Source organism: Drosophila navojoa, chromosome 5, assembly GCF_054131105.1.
Source record: "Drosophila navojoa isolate 15081-1374.11 chromosome 5, UAZ_NAV_1.0, whole genome shotgun sequence".
Taxonomy (NCBI): Eukaryota; Metazoa; Arthropoda; class Insecta; order Diptera; family Drosophilidae; genus Drosophila; species Drosophila navojoa.
The window spans coordinates 25,175,707-25,200,033 of record NC_142893.1 but is presented as its reverse complement, the minus strand read 5'-3'; the positions used below and the strand labels follow the sequence as shown (position 1 = coordinate 25,200,033).

Sequence of the window (24,327 nt, the reverse complement as noted above, 5' to 3'; positions counted from 1 at the left end):
ATGAGGCCCAAGCACAACATTGTTGCCAACGCGCATTCAGTAGGCCAAGTTTTGTATGTCTGTGCCTCAGAAACGGTAAGCAGAAACAAACAAAAATCAAGTTTTAATCGTTTTCGATGGCCCAACATGTCCATAAAAGTGGACAAATGCCTGATTTTACCGTTAGCCACAAAGTCGTGGTACTCAGCTCCCACACGCACTCACACAGACACACACACACGCGCAAAAAAAATACACTCAACTGCAGATCGAGATTGAGTCAAGTCGAGTCACTAATTGAAATGCCTCAGCCTCAGCCTGCCTGCGTGGACAAATTGTTAGCGAAATGTTGAAATTTCATCAATTAACACCCAGGCAGTAGGTAGATAACATATATACATATATGTATACCTATGTACCATAGAGCAATTGTTAACCCAGTTTTTGGTCAGGGAGTAGGCGGCACAAGCCGAGAAATGCGATCAAAATTTCCGCTGAAATTGGCAGCACTTTGTTGTTCCTTTTCTCATTTGTCACATTTAATTTGCAGCATTTATATTTAAGGTATACGATAAACATTTTCGAGAGCTCTATAGATCCCTAAGACTCAAAGTGTGTTTTAGCTTATAAAGCTAGCATTAATAAATTTTGGAGTATTTTTTTATTTTGTTTAGACTGCATATTTTAAGTCCTTTTTATTTATTTATTATTGCTTCATTATATTTAAACTGACAAATCACAATAAATAATAATCTGGGTTTTACATTTTTGATATTTATTTTTAAATCAACAGAATCTACAAATTTTTATTCTATATATTCTATAACAAAGTTTGAAGTTTATATAAGAGTACGATTCGATTTAGATCTGATTGAACTTTGCGTGATTTGCAGCTCGTTTAATTAGACAAACAATTTTCTAATCACGCTTCTAGTTTGCCGTCTCATGTGACAGAGCAAAACAAAAGACTTAGGAAACGAACTAGTGGCGGAATGAACCAAGCCTCAAGAAAGAAGACAGGAAAAACAGATTTGGAGAGGCAGCAGAACGAGAACGGTTCAACAAAATCGAAAAGAATGGCGTCAGAAAATGGTTAGAAAAATTTCATAAATCACTTTTGATTGTGCACATTGTTATTTTAATTAAAAAAATAACAAACAACACACACACGCATACAGACCTAAACGCATACGCTCTAGCACACACTCGTTTATAAATATAGATGATAATAATAATAATAGGCTGCGTTAGACAATGGCCTGTAGACTAACAAAGGCCGCCAAATTGTAAAATTGAAGCACATGGCTTAAATAAATAAAAGGCAACGCGTATAGAAAGCCAGTCGAGGAGTGAGAAGTGAGGAGAGAGGCGCGAGACGAGAGGAGAGCAGCGAAGAGCGGGGCCTTAGACACAAAGTAAACATAAAATTTAATTTGCTTGGGCCAACGATCATTATAATCAACATAATAATCAAGCCGCACGAAATTACAAAATACAAAACAACCAAAAACCAAAAAAATATATATATAATAATAAAAATAACAAGAACCAAGCGAAAATCCAAATGCTTGAAAATAGTGCTAAAAAAAATAGAAATCGCGTGTGCGCTGACGAAGCAGAAACTCCCCCAACAACAGCAACCAACTATCATAAGAATAATAAGAGAATAAATAAATGTATGCGTATGTTTATATGTGTATATCAATGTATGTACATATATATAGCTACGACTCACGTCTCATAGTAAAAGCTCAAATAGTAAAAATTCTCAACGCTCAATTTCGCATCGAGGCCCAGAGCCACGCACATGGCGGGAACTGAGACGATATTATTCTTTGAGCTGTGCCCCTCTCTTATGGTAACGTGTTTCTGGCCAAAAGTGTGAACCAGGGCTATCGCTGTTGTTCTTGTTGCTGTTGCTTGTAGTTTATTACGCATCAGCATTTAACCTTGAACGCGGGGGTCAATGAACGTTTTGGCCAAAATATTCTAACAATTTTAGTTGCTACCAACAACAACAGCAGCAACAACAATAACAATCACTTCTAATTATAACAATAACAAAATTATACACACACACACACACACACACATAGATCTACTTCTTTTCTATATAGTTAGTAAGCTGAACTATAAACATTTCGAAAGGCTCACACGCGGCGTATACGTAATATTCCTTTTGATGACTGCAGCTGTTGAGTGTATCACGTGTAGCAAGCGCGTAAAATGTGAAAGTATTTTGATCAATCTATTAACGGAGCCACAGCTGAATATACTTTAATCACACATCCACTTGGCAGGGCATCCTCTCGTCTCATATGAAGTTGTTAGTCGCTAGGCCAAGCTTTTACTTCAAGTGGTCCAAGTACAGGTGTTTCTTATCTCAGTCAGTGTCTCGACATAAAAGATAATTGTATATACATATATCATATACCACAGTTTACCCACTATAAATTAATAAGATGAATGAATTTAATATGAACAACTTTAGAAAACCTAAAATTACCGTGACTTAATCATCTCGACTTGTTCTTCTCGTCTTTTCGTTGCCAGAATGTCCAGATTGTGAAAGCGGGGTTGCCGCACCGCTCAACCAAGCTTCCCTTGTAACTTTTCATAGATCTGCATTTCGATTCATAAACCAATTACCAACTATTCTTACTATCTATCCTTTCACTCTTAAGGTAACTCATTAAATTACAAGTTTCATATTTATAGAAAATGATATTTCGCCTTTTGACTTCTACCATCTGCTTCTCAATGTTATTTACGCGTTGGCCCATTTTAGTGGCCAGAAACTTGGACACGTTTTAGCGCCAGGTCAATCAATATTTTGACTTTTATAACGCCTTCAATATTATTTATTATTGTTGTTGTCCGCTGTTTTCTTGTTGTTTTTATTTTTCTGACTTTTGGCAATGCCATTTGGCGTGTTGTACTTGAAACACAAGCGAATGCGGAGCGAGTGCAAAAAAAAAAACATACACACATACACACGTTTAAAACATTTCGCTTTGTGTGCTTTTTCCTATTTTTATTATTTACTGTGAATTTCAATTGTTGCTGAATAAATTGTGTGCTGAGTGAGTGCAGGGGATTGCGGGTGCCCCCCTCAAAGGGGGGGAACCTGCCAAGGCACGGTCCTACAATTAATTTTGATTCACATTGACGAAAAAATACGCGACTCGTACTTGTATTATATATGTAGATATATATACATACATATGTATATGTACATACATATATATATATACGACCATCGAGTATGTGACTGTAGATGATTCGCGTATTTTGCCAGCATATAGACTCCAGTACTCCATATATACATATGGGCATATATAGTACATGTGTTGATTGCCTCTGATGGTTGTTGTTGCTGTTTCTGTGCTTGTTTTCGCTTGCCCTCATCGTGCGTTGTTTTGTTTTCTTAGCCAGGCTGAAAGGCTGAGAGAGCTTCACGCCTCAATCAACACGCGTAGCGCAGAGTCGCTGGTAGCCAGGGCATACTGTATGACATTACACATTACCCAAAAAGCGGCCATAGGTTAAGGTCAATTCCAAATTCAATGCGGGTTTTTTCTTTCGATTCGTTCGCTTTTGCGCCCGAAAAAAAGAATTCGCATTGTAAAATATGTGCTTAAGATTTTAATTAAACTTTGCACTTGATTGTTCAGCTTTTAATTCGGTTTAATAAGAGAACAGAGAGAGGAGAGAATACATCAATCCAGCTGCCTGTCAGCGCGACAAGATCAAAGAGCACCAAAGGGCGGCAACACCAGAGAGAAGCGATCAGTGTGAAAGGGTTTCTTTTTAAATGAAGACAAGCTTGTAAGCATAAGAAGAGCAATGCTGAATCAATATTGGCGAAAATTACGAGAGATATATTTCGGATCTTCTCTTGAGAGAAAAGTGTTTATAGTGTATAAATTCCTTAGCTTCTCTAAAGGAAATGAGTCAAACAAGGGTTTTTTACATATTTCTTAACATTTCCATTCCCATTTAGTGTATATATGTATCCTTGATAGATGTCCTAATCTTCTAACTTATCTTAGTTCTTTGCTATTCAAAGTGTATAAAACTAAAAGTGAAACGTCTAAAAAAAAAAAATCAAGCTTGAGTCCCAAACATATCTGTGAGCTGAGCTGAGTCAATTGAAATTCAATCTGATTAGGGAGAACAACCCCACGTTGATTATGTTATCCATATTGATTATATATTGTATTAAAACTCGCTTATCCCATGCTAAATGAAGTTGATGTGGATGTTAGAAACAAAGACTCGATGGCCACCTAATTTGAATAGGTCTAGCCAACATTTTATACTATTTTATTTGCTCTTCATGTATGCTATGTATCCCTTCCATTCTTCTCTATTATAATCAGTTTTAACTTCTATAGCCCATATTTCGGCCATCGCGTTTTGGCTTAGCCTACATACATACATACTTGTATCTCACATATTTTTCTGTATATATGCATTTAAACCTGCGTAGATATGAAACGAAATGGCATACAAATTGTGATAGCCGCACAATTAGGCCAATAATTCGAAATAATCTGTTTTGCGAGTCGCTCATTACTTTTGAGTATGAATTTTTATTTGTTCAATTTAAACAATAAATTCGCCAGCCAGCGCTTAACCTTGTAACAATTTTTATGCTGTTTTTTTATTTTTTTTTTTTTTTTATTTATTTTTTGTCTTTATGATATTTCGGTTTCTAAACAAACAGCAAGGCAAGTGCGTGCTTTTTAACAATTTATTTTATTTATTATTATTTTACCCACTATTTGTTCAGCTTCAGCTTCATAGTATTTCTTTTTGTTTTTTACTTTTTGCATTGTGAGAAACCTTCACAAGACCAATTTAAAACTATAAATATGTATGTATATATTGTATCCAATAAAAAGTCAATACAACAACGTCACTAATAGCAACACCCACCACACATTCATGGAAAAAAATTGATGGCGATCTTTTACGCCGCTTTTTTTTTTTTTTTTTTTTTTTTTTTTTTTTTTTTTTAGCGCGCTTTTAAACGCCATATAGAAATGCGAAGTAGCCTTGGGCTGAGCTGCAAAACATATGCCTTGCGGTTAGACATGGCATAGTTTTATTTAACACTATTTTTGACTTTTACTTTGTGCTAGGCCTGCTTTGCCCACATTGCTGTTGCTGCTTATATACATACATAATTATGATGATTGACTCGACTGAATGGAGCCGCGGCAATGTCTCCAGTGAAGTGTGTGGATCGCAATTAAGAAATCTCAGTAATTGCACTGCATCCACACATAGGGGAAGGGGGAGAGGCAGGGAGATTGCCCCGCCCACACAGCAGCTGACGGGCACTTTCTTTTTTAATTGCGAAAAATAATAATGTGAATCTGAAACGCTCGCAGCTTCTACTGAGGCAACTCAGGCAAGGCTACACTCGAATAAGCTGGCTTCATGTTCATAGAAAATGAATATAATAATAGTATAACATATCCATTAGCTAGGCCAATCAGAAATTCTTTTCTATTTACAAATCTACAGAGATTACAGAGATAAATAGAAGGGAATTTCTGCATTCGAAAATTGTAGACTCTTTGAAATTGTAAGCATTTTGAGACTAAAAATCTCCGTCTAGACAGCTGCTAATCCAATTTTCTCTTGTTCTTCAATTTTAAGTAGAATTTATAGTCCACAAAGCAAACAAAACTCATTTTGCTGCATTTCTTGTGCACAAATTCGCTTTCATTTGGCCAAACGCTAACAGCTACATTCAAAAAAACAAAAACAAAAAAAAAAAAAAAAAACAAAAAAAAAATATATATATATATATATATATATATATATATATTTACACACACTTGAGATATATACATATGTATATGTTAAATACAATTGTTCCTTATCTTATCAGCAATGCGACGACTAAGAAGTGCAAAAGCTTTGCGAGCCGTAAATAAGAAACAAGAATTGTTTATATTGTTGCTCATGTGCTCAGTCACAGAAGCAAAAGCAAAAAACAAAAAACAAGAAAAGAAAATACTTTGTTATGGCAAAATAAATAGCACAAATGTGCATTATCAGCACACACACGAATGTGTGTGTGTGTGTGTGTGTGGCAGACGCACACACGCGCATTAACCTCAATTTGAACCGTCCGATTGTGGGGCACTGTGTTATCAGCGCCGTGAGTTGACTGGCTGCTTTTATTTTTTTTGGCTGCTCTGATAAGCCACTGCCCAAAAAAGAAGTAAAGCAGAAAGCAAGAAGAAACATCGTGATCGGAGAGATATCAACTCCAATTGAAGCCATTCGTGCGCTGCCAAATTCCACCTGGAATACATCCCATCCACAATAAATATTTATCTATCGAGGAGCGCCTGTACTAAAAAGTGAGTTTCCATTGAATTGTACAGGTTGAATGAACTTGCTTCCTCACTTAAAGACTCGTTGCATTTTAGTACGCATTGTATTTTTTTAGTACACGCCGACCCTGAACTTGAACCAAGCCAAATTAGTTGAACCCATTAAAAAAAAGACACAAGCAAAAAAGTGAAGTCGCTGTGTGTTTTCAGCTAGTTCGTGAACCTTTGGGCCAAGTGTGAAGGCCAAATGAGTTTTCATCAAAACGAAGTGGAAAAGCAGAAATAGTAAATGAATAAATGAATAAAGAGAAGACGTAACTATAAAAACGTGTTTTAGAAAATGTTCGTTAGCCACCAGTCTCTCTCTCTCTCTCTCTCTCTCTCTCTCTCTCTCTCTTTCTCTATCTCTCTCTCTTTCTCTATCTCTATGACTGCAATCTTCTCTTTCGAAATACTTGAGCTATTAGATATATGCCACTTAGGGACCATCAACAGCGAAAACAATGCTGCGTCTTGTGTACTTAGTAGTACACAGTACTAAATTGTGACCGAGAGATCGAATTCGATTGAGAATAAGACGTAAAATGTAGCTTTATATCAGTTCAAGTAAATGTTTCCTAGATTATATCTATATATGTATATAGATGTGTATAGGTTCCTTAAATATCAGGCAATTTCATATAATATATTTCATCATATCTATAATAACTGTGGATATGCTATATATACATTTTCAATTGCTTGCATACTAAGTCCTGTCATTTTTTGAATTCATGTGTTTCCAACAATATTTGAGTTCAGCATTTATTTTGATTTCCACCTAAACACCATTTACTAAATTAGAGGCATTATATTACTATTAATATCCGCTACTAACATATAGACATAGTTTAGAACAGTTTTTAGGAAGCCCCACGAAGCATATGTATATTGTATATTTTATATATTGAAGCAATATTAAATGTTTCAGTACAGAGTAATAAAAGAAAAAAAAGTAAATAAAGAAACAAATTCTACCAATATCTAGATCTAAACACTTCAGAGCCTTTCACTACTACGGCAAAACTATTTTTAGTACATCTCGCTCGAGCGCCCTATGAATATTGTGCCAGCAGCGCTTTTAATAGATTTCTCTCCTTAGTTTAGCCTTAGCCGGCTCAATGGATTCGGTATGACTCTTAGCACTCTCAAGTGACACCTGGAATTACTAGGCGCTGAAAGGTGGCAGCAGGTGGGGGAGTTTATCAAATGGAGCAAGCTATATGCATATATTTCCTCCACACTTTGTTTATATACTTATCACGTCAAAAGGGCGGGTGGCCAAGAGAGAATGGGATGGAATGGGAAAAAGCGAGCGGGGGATGTGGGGGAATTGTGAAAGTGACCGGCGAGAGAATTATGTATATTTCGTTTTCTTAGTTTTTGTGGCGATGTCAATCATTGGGGCCCACACAGCACTAGGAACTAGAATAGCACCTGAGCCCATGGACGATTACGAAAAGTATGAGAAGAAAAGAATAATAATTTACGTGGGGCTACCCCAATGCTCTCCCACTCGCACTAAATTTTTTTAAACCCAAAATACCTTGTTGGCTAGGCCATTAGCATTACGAAAGAGCAATGAAAAGTTGCGAGAAGGTGTGCTCTCTGTTCTCTGTCTCTCTCTCATTATCTATCTCTCTCACTCTGACGCACTATTTTCAGTGAGCACGAGTCGGAAATGCGTGCGCTCGAAATTTGGGTTATTATTTGTGTGTTGCCCTACTTTCTAAGATAGTCGAAACACACACAAACACACTCATATATATGTGTTTGTACACCCACACACACAATTGTGCTGATTAGAATTTGTGTACTATTGCTCACGTGCCCTTGCCTAGAGCAATATGAATTGGTCAGCGAGCATGGAACGAGAGTGGAAAATCTACTCTCGGAATTTCGAATTTTACATAATACTAACTACCTAAATTACATAACTCTAAGTTCCAGTCGGGCCGCCTCTCAACTCTTAATGCAGGGTATTTCACTTTCTGAGTTTTGCAATATGCTAACAACAAATTAATCTCCTTATTCTCTTTGTTTCGCCATAGAGTATATCTAAACTATCTGCAGGGTATTTGACATTCGGTATACTATGCACATAAGTTATCTTTTGTTTTATTTTTGTTGTTGCTGTTGTTCCTCTGCCTCCAGCTCCTTTATGGTCTGCCCCGAGATGCGACCGGCACGATAAGTAATCGCCTTCTGCCCCGCCACTGCTGCCCAATAAAAAAAGTGCCGGCAATAGTCTGATAAGCTACGCATAGGTAGCTCTATAGTAGATGTAGTTTTTTTTTTTTTTTTTTTGTGTGGCTGTCTTTTTGGTCAATTTTTATGTGACGACTGCACAATTTTGATCGCTGAGCTATTTTCGTTTTGTTGTTGTTTTGTTTCACTTTTGTTGCTCCATTTGGGTTAATTGACATATTTGGGTCAATGTTTAGTTTGCATTTCTGGTGCCGATAAAATAAATAGTAATAATGCTTAGCCGAGTCAGTGAAGCGCACTTTTTGCCCGCCGTGAATTACTTTCTACGTAAGCAAATTGGATTTCATGAAATATATTTGTCGGTTTGGCTCACAAGCTTCAAGGATGTAGATATCTATATAATATGGTGCAAAGCTTCCGCTTAATATTCAAAATTATCAAATTATCATGATCACAAAATAATTTTCCATAGCTCGCCTGTAATTTTCAATCGGTTCTAGTTCAAGACTTTTCATATGAAGAGAAAGGAATTCCTCTATTGGCTCGTTTTTGATTTACATGAGTATATCAAATCATAACATAATTGTTATTTATATTATCATCACTGTCATTACCCAATAGGTGGCATAAATTACGCTAATCAACTGTAAAAATCGGGCTACGAAAGACAACACGAACAATTGAATTCAATATATTTTCCAATGTGAAATTGGACTGAATTCTTCATTTTCATTTTATTTAATTGTGTCTTTTCTTCCATCTCCACTTGATTCGAATTCCATTTCGATTTCGATTTCGGTTGAGTTTAGGGTTTTAGGTTCTACATTTGCTTCACTCTGTATTTTTTTTTTTTTTTATGGGTTTTTGGGGTTATGTGTTTCACTTTCTGCTGGGCTAAACAATTTTGTCTTCTTCGGGCAAATGCGGTGAGTGCATATAGGAATTAGAAATACAATACAATTGAGTACAGAGCAGACAAAGCAAACACGGACAGAGGCGGGCCCAAAGAGGCAAGGGAAGTGTGCCGCCTTAATTGACGGAACAGCTCCGATGGGGCCAAAGTATGCGCCGCCCGAGAACCTCCACGATGGAATTTCATTACAACCCCAAGTCGGCCCTGGCTTGAATTGTGCGTGTAATTGAAATAAATTTCCCAACCAGATGGAACTGAATTGTTTACTGAACAAACTGTTGCCCACAGTCAAATTGTCATTTGCCGGAGTGAGGGCGAAAAAGCAGCTAGAATGACTAGAGCATTATATACTAACAATCGATTATCGATCAATTTATCGATAGATTATCAGATTGTAATCCTCTTTTCCGAAAAACATTCTCATATGGAATAATCCCATTCTCATTTCTTCTTCCAATTCATTCTAACACATTTGAACTTATTTAACATGTTGCAAAATTTATCGATCGATGCACTTTGATGCATTTATCGATAATTTATCGATCGCTATTAATTGATTCTTTGTTATCGAGCTTTCTCTCTGTCTTTTTCCGTCGATTTTCTCGATATATCTGAGGTGTGGCATATATATCATTCTATCTAGCTCTCTCACTAACACTTTCTCTCTCTCTCCAGTTCTCTTCAACAAACAGTTATAATTATATTGGCTGTCGATAAGTTTATAAATAGCTGACCTACTTCCTAACACTACTTCTTATCTAGCCAATGCATTTCTGTCTCTGTCTTTCCCTATCTCGCTGACATATAGTAGTAGCTTACCCGTAATCATTTTGTGTAGAGATTGTGTGATAAGTTACGATTTGCATAAGTGGAACATACCTGCAAGATAAAGAACGAGGTAATAAATCAGTCGGGTTTGCTTATAATTGGATTACGCACACTACTTCAATCTTATAAGACAATGTACATTGGAATATCTTACTATACAGTAAAATAGATTGTACATAATTCAAAAAGATCAATATGATATTAATAAATAAATGTATTGCTTAAGGGAGAGTTTCATTGATCTTTTCATTGACCAAAACTTTGACATAGATACCAAAAGTTGGAAAGGAACAAATAAATAAGTCTATAAATTCCTGGTAAGGTAAGCTAGTGTCTATTTGTGATATATGGATTTTCTCCATATGTAAATGATTAATTATATTTCTCATAGTTAGAGCATAGAGCACCTTTTCGATTTGTTTATCTCAATGTTCTTTGTGCGCAAATCCCTAAAAGCAAAGTAGTTAATTACTTAATAACCGTGCACATTTAACCCATCACGGTATATATGAACACTACCCTGGTCGAACATAAATGCTTTAATGGTGGGTCCATTAATAGAAAAACTATTTCCAGCTCGTCGTCGTCGTTGTAAAACTGCATTCAAGTTTATTAATTGTCAACGTTGTTGCAGCTTGCAGTTTTATATGTAGTATTTTTTATGATGCGATTCTCTTTTTATAGAACTCATTAAATTTGCATCGTAAAAAGTCGAGCGATGCAATAACTGTAAATCGAATCATATCTATCATATGCTACATATATATATTTATATATATCTGTATACATATAGCGTGTTTTACGGCAGTGCGAATGGGGCGTCAACTCAATTTTCACCTGGCCAAAAAGGTGAATTGCGTGTCAGCTAGACTCGGGGAGGCGACTTTAAGAGTCAAGGAATTATAGCTCGTTAAGGGTTAAGGTTCACAGCAAAAATACTAAATGACGAAAAAGACACAGACGTTGGGGAAGGAGAGGGAAGCTACACGCTATGCGCTTAGTTGTAATTAATTAAACCAAAAAAAAAAAAAAAAAAAAAAAAAAAAAAAAAAAACAAACAAACAAACAGTGGGGCAACCCTCTCTATTTGTGAATAATGCGAACGAAAAATCATTTTAATGAGCTCATCGGATGCCCACAACAATAAATACTAAGAAAATACTGACAATTTAATGTAATTTTAGCTGTTTATATTTTGTGTGAATTCGTTTTTTGGGTTTTTTCCTTGCCAAAGCTTAAACAAAAATTCTCATTGCCAACGATGACGTGCAAAAAAAAAAAAAAAAAAAAATAATGATATAAATCTCATTTATAATTTTTGATTAATTTAATGAAGCCAATTTAAATATACCACACAGCATATAGTATTTTTTCGATTTGCAAATAATTGTGGGCGCCCATTAATGTCAAGGCGGATGCCAAAAGTGAAACTATGCTGCGATTCTGAATTTGTTTATACTCTCCAACTAAGCGAAAAACGAGTATATTTGGCCATTATTTTTTCCGTATGTGATACGGATAGGATGGACAACTTGGACTTCAAAGCAATTCTTAATCACCAGCGTGTCTCATACTCTTCGTCTTCCTTTTTAATTAAATTAAAAAGAGAATTCGGAATACTGAGAATTATATTGTCATCTAAAAGATAGTACAAGTATAGTATATCTGCAAAGAATTGGTGTTTAATGATTTTTAGTTTCAGCTGAGTTAATTAATAAGCGAATAATAAAATAATTAGCAACTGTTCCAAACAAAAAAAAAAAAAAAAAGGTTATCAAAATATATCCGAATTTTTCCAAATAAAGTTTACATTTCGCATAGTCTGATTTTTATAAGAAAATCAAAATATAAAAAATTCACTAAAGATCATATATTCCATTGAATGATCATGTATTTAATGAATGGTTTACAACGAAGATACATACATATGTATATATATATATAGACAATTGCAATCGTGATCAGAGGAGGAGAGGAGAGTTGTACTATGATCAACCTGACAGACGCTCATCACACCCATTGTTGTAAATAGAGAATGGGAGGCATGGCAGAGCAGATGGAATATCAACTATTAAAAGTGCGCGGAGTGTCTTTTGGTCGTGCAGTCCCGATTTGAGCGGTCACAATCTATAGCTACCTATCTCTCTCGCTCGTTCACAGTTTTTTGCGCGCTTGCACTTTCCACATGTATGTATGTAAGTGCAGTCACGCCATTTACTGTCAGCTTCTCGACGCCTTTCGCTCGGGCCAAATTGGAAGCTCGGCAGCTGATTTCAAGTTCAAATTGGCCGTAATCATTTTCTTTTCTTTGTTGTTTAAAATTTGAATACATGGGAAATTTACGCAAAAATCAAAATTGGCAGCAATCAGCGCCAGCATAAATCAAAAGCACCAAGAGAGGCATAGACACAGCGAGTGAGGAAAAAGAGAGCGAATTAACAGTTTTTACCTGCTGCAGTGCAACAGAAAACAAAAGCTAAAGAAAAAGTGGAAAATCACGCTTAGTTGCAACAACAACTTTCACCCGAGACAAAAATGGTTGTTGTTATTGTTGTTGTTGTTGCAGCGACGCATTTCTAGAAGCCAGCAAAAGAAAGTGAGCAGTCATAGAAGCAACCAAAGAAGAAGCTGAACGAGAAGAAAGTCAAGAATGAGTGTAGTCATATACACGCTGTGTTCGTGTATGTGTGTAACTGAGCGCAGAGCTATTTGCCTCTGTGTATGAACGCGAGAGAGAGCGAAACTTGTTTGCTGAGCTGCGCTTACGAACAGCTTATTAGAAAGTTGTTTGACTCTCCCAGAATGCAGGCCGCAATGGGAAAAAAAAACAGTTACCGCAAGACACGAAGCGAGCTTAAATTATGTGTTAGTTGGTCTGTCTGCGCATTCATTCTCAACACAAAAGCTCTTGCGTGCGCTGAGAGAGAGCCAACGGCACTCTCACTCACTCGGTCACTCTTGCTCTCTCGCTCTTTTTGCTGTTATTGCCTAATAAGAAAAAGTGTATTCTTAGCATTTTATTTTGTTGTTTGTTCATTTTGCTTTCGAACACAAATTCCTGCCACTTTTATTTCAACTTGTTGTTATTTTTCTCTTTGGCTAATAAAAATACTTAAATATGTATATATGTACATACATATGTACATATATACGTATGTATGGACAGCATTTGTGCATACACACTACTGACATAGTTTGCGTGCTGCCTAAATATGTTTACTGTTTTTTTTCTCATTTTTTTTTTTTCAATTTTTAATTTTATATTTAGCCCCACAGTGGCGCAAAACTTAGAAACATTTACATTCTGATTGTATGTGTACGCGTGTGTGTGTGATGCTTGTATTTTATCAGCAAATCAGCCTGCTGTCAATTTCACTTTTTATTTTATTTCTATGAGCGCAGCTGCGCGTTGTTTTTAAAACTAAATTTAATTAAATTGTAGTATATGAAATAGTATTTAGTTGCGGCCGCGCGCGCATACAGCCGGTTGTGTCATTAACCTATAAAAACGTGTTCGCTAAATGCACTCACACACGCACACACACATTCACTCAACTAATACTAGTTACGCTGACAGCGATGTGGACATCGCTGTCGCAGTCGCTATCGCTGTCCACTTCAACGGCTAATGCACTTGACGTTGACTAAAGGCAAGAGGCAGAAAAAAAATGCCTCTCGGCAGAAGCAACGACTGCGCTGTCGACGCTGACGCTTTCTTTGCGTTTCTCATTTGATTGAAAATTAATGCCAAGTGTACGAAAATAGCCAAAAATACAGCAGCAAGAAACATACTAAGAATGCACAAACACAGAAGAACATGCAAAAGCATGCATATGCATGTGTGTAGATATATGTATGCATATATGGGCATGGTCGTGTATGTGTATTTGCTGTGCTGGCAAAGCTTTCACAGGCTGACGTCACACGCATGTGAGTAACTTTCAAAATGGTTGCCGCCTGCATTTTTCGGCTGTCTAACCAATTTCTCAATGCATAAGATTAGGTTACGCACACATGTACATCTGTATACATATAATGTTAACTATCTATCTTATAGTAATTTGAGCAGTGCAAGCCAACTGATAATCTTTTCGTATGCAAAATGACAATGTTTGCATTGCTTTGCCATGACAAATCGTTTGCTGAAAATTAAAAAAAAAAAGAAGCTAGCAAAAGCAAACTTAAAGTCAAAGTCAGGCGCAAGCTTATCAATGTCAAATCGTTCGAAAAAGACGGCGTAATTACAAGTAGCCAGCAACAACTGTCGCCGCTGCAACAGCAACAAATATCTTGTTCATACAAAGTAGACAAAATGTAGTTTGCTTTTAGCATGAATACAAATTTGTGCACGGCATGTAAAAGCAACAGCAACTACAACGGCAACAGCAACACCAACAATAGCAGCGTTGTTAATAATATGAGCGCGCACGCGAGTCCGCGAGTCCATTTTAATTTGCTGGCGTTTGTGGGAGAGCTGGAGAGCGCGAGAGCAGCTACGCTCTTTAGCTGTTGTTTGTGCTGCTGCTGTTGCTGCTGGGTTCGATTCTTGGTGCTTGCATACGAAGTGCGCTTCGGCCGACTGCTCGATCGCGACGTCGATAACTGACGATGGCGGCGCACAAAATCATTGACCTCATTTTTTTCGTCATGCGAATACACACACACACACATTCGTAACTCTGTGACTCGTGTGTGTATGTGTAACTGCAAGACTAAAAACCGTCAACAGACACTGTTGGCGTCGACTGTGACGGCAGCGTCAATTGCTACTGTTATCGTTCTGTACTTTGTTTATCGCATTAATTTGAAGTTGCCATATAAATCGAATGCTTTATTTATTTTTGAATTTGTACACATTTTGCCTTGCATTGCTTGTTGCTGTCCTTGACTTATAGGATCGTCGTAGCAGCAACAGAATAAGAGCAACCCTAAAAATTATGCTTGCCACCCTAACAGCAAAGCAAAACCCTTGCCCGAAATCTAACAAAAGAAATGCAAATAATAAGCTCAAAGCCGGCCAAAAAACCATTGTGCAAAAAGCACGCACACACGTCGCAGCCGCAGCAGCAGCAGAAGCTGATGTCGTTACCGGTAGTTGCTTAGCTGCGCTGTCGGCGTCTGCGTCGGCGTCGCCATCAACGTTAGCATCGCATTGCTTGGATTTGCTTGTCTGCAGGGGTAAGGTCATGTACTTGAGTTTACAACGCTTGCAATGGCACGTAAAACTGTGTAGAAAGAGAGAGAGAGAGAGAGAGAGAGAGAGAGAGAGAAAGAGCGAAGCATTGAGAGTCATATGCACATTCGACAGCTTTGTCCTTCCGGTCTTTAGTGAGCAACGGTATTTTTCAGGTTTTTTTGGCTGCACCAGTGACCCAAATTTACTCAAAAATTACGAGTTGAGTTCAAAGTCACTTGAAACGACGACGGAGACGGAACAGAAGAGGACGAACAACCATAACAATGCACAGCACAGCTGCTTGAGCTGCACTTCACTCACTGTAAAATGAGAGAATGCCAGTGAAAGAGATGAGACGAACCAGAGTAAAATTTGAGTGTTAAATCAAAACTAATGAGCTTCGAATTTGCAGACTCAACAGACGATTGTTAGTCGGCATTTGAGTCCTGTTAATATAACAGTTCAGCTTACACTTGGTCAATATCGCATTGAAACAAATGTTATTTTGCTTTATTTTTAATATATTGAATAAGATGAGACTTTGGAGTCAAACCAATTAAAATCCATACCTATTACTCAAATTGAGCAATTATGGTTACAAATGAGTTAGAAACAGTAATGGAGAAGGGCTGCGCAGATATATACTTATCACTGGGTTATACATATGTACATACTTGATCATCATTCTTTTTGTAAATTGATAGCAAGGGTGATTTGTGAATACTCTAAATGAATAATATATTGCTCATAACTGAAGCCAATTTTGAATAATAAAATAGATTTACACTATTCATTTTATTAACTGGTTCTCATATCAGTCGGCAATGGGGATTCTAGAGAATCATATCATTTAAAGTTGTTTCAGGGCCTTTTCAATTTCACATAAATTGTTTTTTTTTTTTTTTTTTTTTCAAGCTAAGTCCTTAGTTGACCTGACCCAGACATGGTACTCGGTCAATGTCTAACGGGATGTCGGCTGGCCGGAATACGGACAAGGGACAATCTGTGTCACATCCGGAAGCTGGAGCAGCAACAGTTGCCCCTGACCTCTGACCTCCCTGGAAATTGGGTCACAGTGCAGCATGCAAATTGCTCTGCACGAGCTCGGTGACCCGCTTTTGCAGTGCTGCAGTCGCCCAATGCAATGCAGGACGAGGACGTGGACGAGGTCGTCTTTCCCGACTGCCGAAGGTCACTCGACGCTCTGACGTCACCAACGATTGGAGTTCGATCAAAGACACGAGCCCAAGAGCCAAGGACCGAAAGGCCGGCAGAGGGAAAGGGTAAAAGGGTGACAGGGAGACTCAGAGAGTGCGTTTGTTTGCTAAACATAGAACAGCTTGAGGTAGGTTCGAGTTACACCACCTTATGGCTGCATATTGTGCGTGTGTGTGTGTGTGTAAGTATGTGAGTGTGTGGTGCAGCCCGCCGTGACGCTTGCTGATAAAGTGCGAAGCAAACGCACAAGCGAAACAACAATAACACCAATGTATGCACCAGCTCTCTCACACACAACCCTCCCCCTCCCTATCTGTCACTCCATATCACTCTCTCTTTCTCGCACACTGTTGCTTGGAAAGTCTTTAAGTGCTGTTGATGGTGTTTTCCATCCCTCGTTCTGTGCTCCCTCTACACTTCGCTTGTTCGTATTCAACACACACAAACACACACACACACACAATATATTGTATGTGTTTGTATGCATAAACAAAAGCAATGAATGCAGCTCGTAAAAAAGTGCATCATAAAATATATATACCTCTATATATGCATATAGAAATGCAATTAAATTTAATTAGTGCAGTGTGCAGCAATGCGACAAAGGGGTAAAGGTTGTGAAAGGGGAGTGGTTTGAGCATCTATTAAGAGCAAAGCTTTATAAACCATTATCATTAAACAAAACTGAAAGTCCGCACCGAAATTAATGTCACGTCTCATTAAATTAAAATGCACTGAAAGCGTTTTCCAACACTCACAATCAGTAAAGTACAATTTGGTCAATCCAGTGACAATCCTATGTTCTATAAAATACTTGCATAAAATAACTTTAATTATTTTATAGCAGATTTTTTAACACTGAAAATGGACTTTCATAAGGGATATTATTTGAATAAATGATATGATGAAAATAAACTGAATATTTATTTCAAGAGTAAAGGGTTGGTAAATGCATTTTACAGCACTCTTACCAACTCTACAAAGGCCAACAGCATAATACATACTGAATATACATATAGTATCAAGTAATATCTGTATGTATAATCTTAATAATAATAATTTTAAGTATAAATACATTATAATAATATTTCATAGTATATCAAATAAGGATTTTTTATATTCATACATATGTATCTACTTTGTAGACTACAATATATCATACGGAAAAATAATTATATACTTAAGCAGACTTGGTATAATATATTATATCATATAATATACCTACATATATAAAAAAGGCAAGTCTATTTTGGAGATTCACACGGTATACCAGGAGATATCTCCTCCTCTATGAAACCTTAGACCAACCATCATCGAGTGCACTTTCCTTAATCATTTTTTGACCCTCAACTAATCGAGCTTATTTAGAGTTATTCGTATAGGAAGCCCACTAACCTGATGAAATGGAATTCGCGGAGTCACTGCGCGGCGTATGCTGCATGGCCATGCCCATGGGCACGCCCATCACGCCGACCGCCGCCCCATTGCCCGGATTCGAGCCGAGTCCGTTGGAATTGCCGTTCGTGTGATGAAGCGCGCTCAGGCCCAGGCCGATGGAGGACATGCCGCCGACTGATGCTGGGCCGCCGCCGGAGCCATTGATGCCGCTCTGTTGCATGTGCAAGCCCGGTGTGGGCGTGGTCGAGTTGATCAAACTGTGGCCATTCTGCTGCAGTTGCTGCATGCTGCTGACCAGGCTGCCCACCATGTGACCCCCATTCGTGAGCGAGCCCAGGTTCGTGGCGCCTGGCACGTACCCATTGCTATTGTTGCTACTATTGTTATTGTTATTGTTATTATTGTTGCTGTTGCTATTGTTGTTGTTGTTGTTGCTGCTGCTGTTGCTGTTGTTGTTGTTGTTGTTGTTGTTGATGGGTATTATGGTGGTCTGGGCAGGCAGCGTGCTGGAGCAGCCGTGCATGGCCAGCGTAATGACGCTCTGCTGCTGCGCAGTGGCATGCCCCAAGGTGTTGCCATAGTGCTGGCCCGCATCGTTGCCGCACAGCCAGCTGCCCTGGTCGCCGTAGTCGGGCGAGTCGAGTGGCGACGGCGACATGCTGAGGCCCGAGGACAGGACGAGGCCATTGCTGGAGGAGGTCACCTCCGAGGAGGACTCCTCGTGGATGCGCAGGAAGCCGCCATTGTTCGACCAGCGTCGTTTCATCATTTGATAGCCGATGGTCGCCGTTGTGCTGCCTTTTTGTTCCAAACTTGCGAAACACGAAAATCCGATTTTCCTGTGCGGTCCAATTGGTTCCGCTTCTAGTTTTTCGAATCGTCTTTATATACGCTTCTCGGCTGCTCTTCCAGCTTCGATTTTTCGGTATTGTTTCTAGTATTTCTTACGCACTTGTTTGCGCACGAAATACATTTTTATGGCGTGCCACGCCCCGCGTCTTCAGCAAACAAAAGCTGCAAAATTTTCAATTTCAATTTAAGCATAAACTCGATTTTGCCTCTTCGCTTCTTGTTTGTGCGTCGAAACTCGTTGGGAATCGTATTCGAAATAGACCAAAAAAATACTAGTATTTCCAATTGATTTCATATCGGTTCAATGTACCCCAACTCAGCGCTCATGAAATTTTCATTTTCATTTTAATTCAATTGCAAATGTTCGACTTTTTGCCTTGAACCGCAAAGAACACGGGAAAAATTAACTAACAGCAAAGCACAACAAAAATAAAAGAAACGAGAAAAATTTTAATTTGCTTTAGCTTAGAGAAAAATAAATTTAAATGCTTCTTACTCCACCTAATTTCTAAGTGTTTCTATTTATATATCTATAGCCGGCATCTCCTCTCCCCCCCCTCTCTCCACCCTCTCTATCTCCCCCTCTCTCTATCTCGCTCACTGGCTTTTTTTTAAGTGAACCAGTTTCTCTGAAGAAGATTGCAAAGTTTTGATAAGAAAATTTATTGTCATATGCTTGGACCATAATTTTATTCGCCAATTTTAATTAATCAAAGTCAGAAAAGTTAAGTTCTGCCATAGGTTTTATTTGGTTAAGCTCGTGGCGAAAGGTTTCTCAGCGCGAGGCTGTTAATGGTCATCGTGTCGGATTTTAATTGATGATTATCGACTTAATGATCCATCACTCAAATCACAATTCCAAATTTTGCGCCTTTTACGCATCGTTCGGCTAATCAATTTATTTCCCTGTTTGCAAAGCAAACACTGAAGTTCTTATTGGCATTCTGTTTCGGGGCGAGCCCAAGAACTCAGAACGTACATCTGTGTGAGTATGCCCACATATATGTACATATGTAGGTACATGCACATGTATGCATGTGGAACTTGTTCACTTGTCGCACTTATCTAAATATTTTTATAATCATTTGTTAACACATTCTGTCTATTCAGGTTTCCAACACAAACACGACCTTTACAACAAGACAACAACAACAACAACAGCTAAATATCTGTTACAAGCCCTGAAAATATTTAGGCTCAACATTGAGAACTCGGAAGTTGCGACAACGGAAAAGGTGCGATATTTTTTATTGATATTCTACATATAGTAGAACTCAAATTTTGACCAAGAATAGTCGAATCGGAATTTGTAGGTAACGTCAACATTCCGAAAATATAAATAACAAATAGTTCATAGAAAACTTATGTCTAAAATACGTAAATATTAAATTCAACCGAGTTTACTATAAAGCTATGAGAACAACAATCACATAACAGCGCAAGATACGCCCTTCTATGCAATTCTCATAGGTGCTTAGCTTAGCAATTTTCCGTATTCATGCTGCTCCAAATAATAAGTAAGCATCTTTATCGAGTAAAGTCCCATTTAATTTGGGTCACGTTTTTGTTATCTGCACAACACAATTAATGAATTGTAATAGACCAAACCTCTTGCTATATACATAGATCTTGAGCAGTGTAAAATTCAGATTTTGGTTAACAAGCTCCTTTCTATGCGATTCTCAACAAGGTAAATAATCATTAAACAGGCAACAGGAATTAAACTAAACTTTTCTCTGTCTCAGACCTTTTTCGATAAACCATACTTAGTCCATAGAATTCACTTCACATTGCCAAACACACACACACCCACAGTGCTCACGCATTAGACTGACAAGTGAATTGATAAATGAATGCTCATAGATATACTATATATATGTGTGTGTGTATATGTGTATATGTAAATGGCGGTGATCCAATCAACAATCCACTTAGGCTGTGCCACATATTTTGCTTGGCTTAATGAGGTTTCAATGTAGATATACATTCATAATTACAGTGCTCAGGAGTTGTAATGCGGCTAATTAATAGCATTCAATTACAGTGAAAGTCGACTGGAGAGTAGAGCAGCCAATTGGCCTGGCCAATAAATTGCAGCCAATACGTGGAGCATGGGCCACAGCAGGGGCGAGCAGATGAGCCCCTAATGCAGTTGAATCATTTTCACGGCGAACAACAGGTGATTCATCAGCCTCAGCATTTGACAGTTGAACCTAAAGGCAGAGCTGAAAATATATTTGCCAAGCCGAAACGAATCGCTGCATAAAAAGACCGGCAAGCAAACAGCAACAACAAAGACAGCCAGTGAGTGTTGTTAATAAGCAAAGTGTTGCTGACAACACAACTCTGAAGTTGCCGCTGTGATACCCTCTACAAGGTAAGAGATTGGGGTAGTCCCACTGTAGAGGGCGAGAATAAAATTTGACCCAAAAGAGATTGAAACCGACTTATATATAAACATGATTAAAAAGCAAAGTTAAGAGAACTGTATTAAACAATAATTCCTAGTATTACTCATATATATAATATATAATATATAATATTAGCCGTTTATCTCAGATCATCTATACATGTATGTATGCCTGGTAAACAAATCAATATACCCGTCACGCCAGCTGAACAAAAGCGAGTGAGCAGTTTTTTTTGTTTAAAGTGCCAAAACCGGTTTTGTCCACTCACTGGGCAGAGAGATTGCGAGAGGAGAGCGGCGCTGCGAGAGAGCCGTATTGCCATCTCGCTTGCACAGCAGCTTAGAACAAAATAAAAAGTGGCTAACAACAATGCGATTCGAAGCTTTTAAGCAAGCCAGAAGAGTGCAGAAAAGACACAACTGAGTTTAGAGAGAGAGAGAGAGAGAAAGGCAGCGAAGGGGGGGTCGAGGGGAGGGCGTGTTTTGGCCGTCACATTACTGAGATTTTGGCCCGCATTAACAAACGTAAGAAACCTGTCGCCGTCGACGTATCTCGCTCAATATGAACGAACGAACGAACGAACGAACAACGACAACAACAGCAACGACAACAACAATAATAAACAGGTTGTTCTGTTGTATTTTGCTGCTGTTGTTGCTTTTGCTTTGTTGTCTACAAAAAATCTTGACCAGCAGCAGCAGAAGACGCATCCAGTTTACAAACAGCTACAGATATATTTATCTATATATACATATGTGAGTATGTATGTCTATATATACTATATCTGTGTGTGTGTGCGTGTGATACATAAACGACATTTAAGGCATTTTTATAGCTTTGCGTGCCTCACTCATGCTCTTGTTGTTGTTGTTGTTGCTGCTGCTTTTTGCGCATTTTACTTTTAGCTTTTTTCAAGCTAAAACACACAGCAAAATGCCAGCCAAAAGGCAAGTGCAAAAGTCAAAGCGCGCGCAGTCGCAGACGTCTTTGCCTTTCTATATATGTATGTATATACATATATGTATATATCTAACTCACTCACTCCTTCTCCCTCTCTCTCTCTCTCTCTCTGTCTCTCTCTCCCTAGAAGTTCTTCACTCTCGCTCATTTAGCTGGCGCGTAATTGCCTTAAAGTTCTTCTTCTTCTGTTTTTTTTTTTGTAATTTATAATCGCGACGCATTGTGAAATTTGTTTTTGGTTTGAGTCAATTTGTAACGCGTGTAATGCTGTTGGGCTAAGAGCGCAATTTAAGAATGGGAAGCGTATTAACTCAGGGGAATTGCCTTGCAATCGATGCGATCTCATTGCGTCATGAGAACTGCAGAGAAAGGCCTTGATAGTTATATAGTTTTTTGCAAAGGGAAAAGAATATGGGAGAAACTAAGTTATTTACATAAACAAATGGAGCTGGATTGTCCATAAATATGCCCAAATTAATTAATTCAGATTCCTTTTGTGTGACTTTTACATATAATTTTTGGGCTTAATTATTTTTACGATTAAAGTTCTTTTACATTACAAAAAGGAATACAAACCCCTCATGCAAAATAATATTATTATCGGTTAATCTGTAAACCAGTTGAAAATTGCACAGAGAGGCGAGTGATTAATTAGAAATCTGATTAAATGTAAATACTCGTAAAAAATCCATTAGCTCTAGCTCAGAGAATCGAAGCACAGCTTTGAGCAGTGACTTACATTTGATATAGGCTTTAGGTTTTCGTTAATTGCTGTAAAGATCCAAAATTTCCATTGCGCAATCGCGTCTGACTTCCTTGTGGGGGACACTCACAAATATTGCTGACACTCAGTTTAATTGTGTTCATCAAGCTGTTGTATCACAATACATTTCGTATCATCCTAATACCTTTTTAATCACAAAGCAACAGGGACACTCCAGTGCTCGACATCCTTTTTCAACAATTAATTCGAGGGCCAAAGTATTTTCTGTATTTTCTGTGTTTCGAAGTATGTCAAGTATGTCTGGCACGCGATTGTCGCTTGCCATTTGGCCTGAGCTCAAGCAAATGCAATAAACTATATTAAATGTACGCGAACAACAATTTGGAGTGGGTGCTACAGCACGCCTCGAAGGATTGAAACAGAGAGAGAGCGGAAGAGAAAGAGCGAGAGAGCAAGATAGCAAGATAGTGAAACAGAGGCAAAATAAAACAATTAAATTTCCGTTGACCAACTAACCAAAGAGCCTTAATAGGCTAACAATATTCCTTAACATACGCACACACACATACACACACTGACATATATACGTACAATATGGATCCTTTTAATTTCCTGCTGTTATTTTTATGCACATAGCGCAAACGCCGCGTGATTTCCATTTGCTTACATGTTGACAGGGTATGCGTGGGCTGTCACAGCTTGCATGTATGCATGCGTATGTGTGCGTGTGTGTGAGCGCTGCGCACATGTGGCATATTCCCATAAACAGCGCACAGCTGCGCCATGTGTCTCAGTGCCTGCGCCTCCTCGAGCAAAGTAATCTAATAATAATACATGTATGTATGTATGTGGCCCACCCAAAATGAGAGAGAGCGAGAGACAGAGAGATAGGGATAGAGACATTCCTTCATTTTCTAAGAAACACCCCCACGTCAAGCTGGCTCTAGTCCAGGTTCAAGTAGAAGCTTGTGTTTCAGGAGTGTGTGTGGAGCAGAGATCTTCGAATCACCCAAAAGCCTTTTATGCCATGCTCTAATGACTGTCATTGAGATTGACTTCCTGTTGGGTTATGTCTCTCAGTGTGAGTGTACTTAGACGAAATACCCGAGCCACTGTGCGAGCTCGACAGAGTATGCTGGACTGCCAGTTTTAAAGGATAGGGATATAAGCCATTGGATGTTTCACTCTCTTCAAACTAGACTTTATGTACTTTCCATTAAGATAGGACTGAAAGAATCTTTTCTTCCTATTGTTTCAGATCTATA

The 24,327-nt window shown here is 38.2% G+C and overlaps 1 protein-coding gene across 4 annotated transcripts in view; it reads right to left on the bottom strand.

The window, feature by feature from the left end:
- Positions 1-24,327, bottom strand: part of EcR (Ecdysone receptor) — a 97,536-nt gene that overhangs the window by 25,253 nt on the left and 47,956 nt on the right. For 2 of the 4 annotated variants that reach the window (XM_089261450.1, XM_018106187.2), the window contains exon 2: positions 18,113-19,129. The exons of the other annotated variants lie outside the window; for them this stretch is intronic. In XM_089261450.1, coding sequence (XP_089117576.1) covers positions 18,113-18,884 — 772 coding nt within the window. In that variant the 5' untranslated portion in view covers positions 18,885-19,129. The remainder of the gene's footprint in view (positions 1-18,112; positions 19,130-24,327) is intronic. 4 annotated transcript variants of the gene reach the window in all.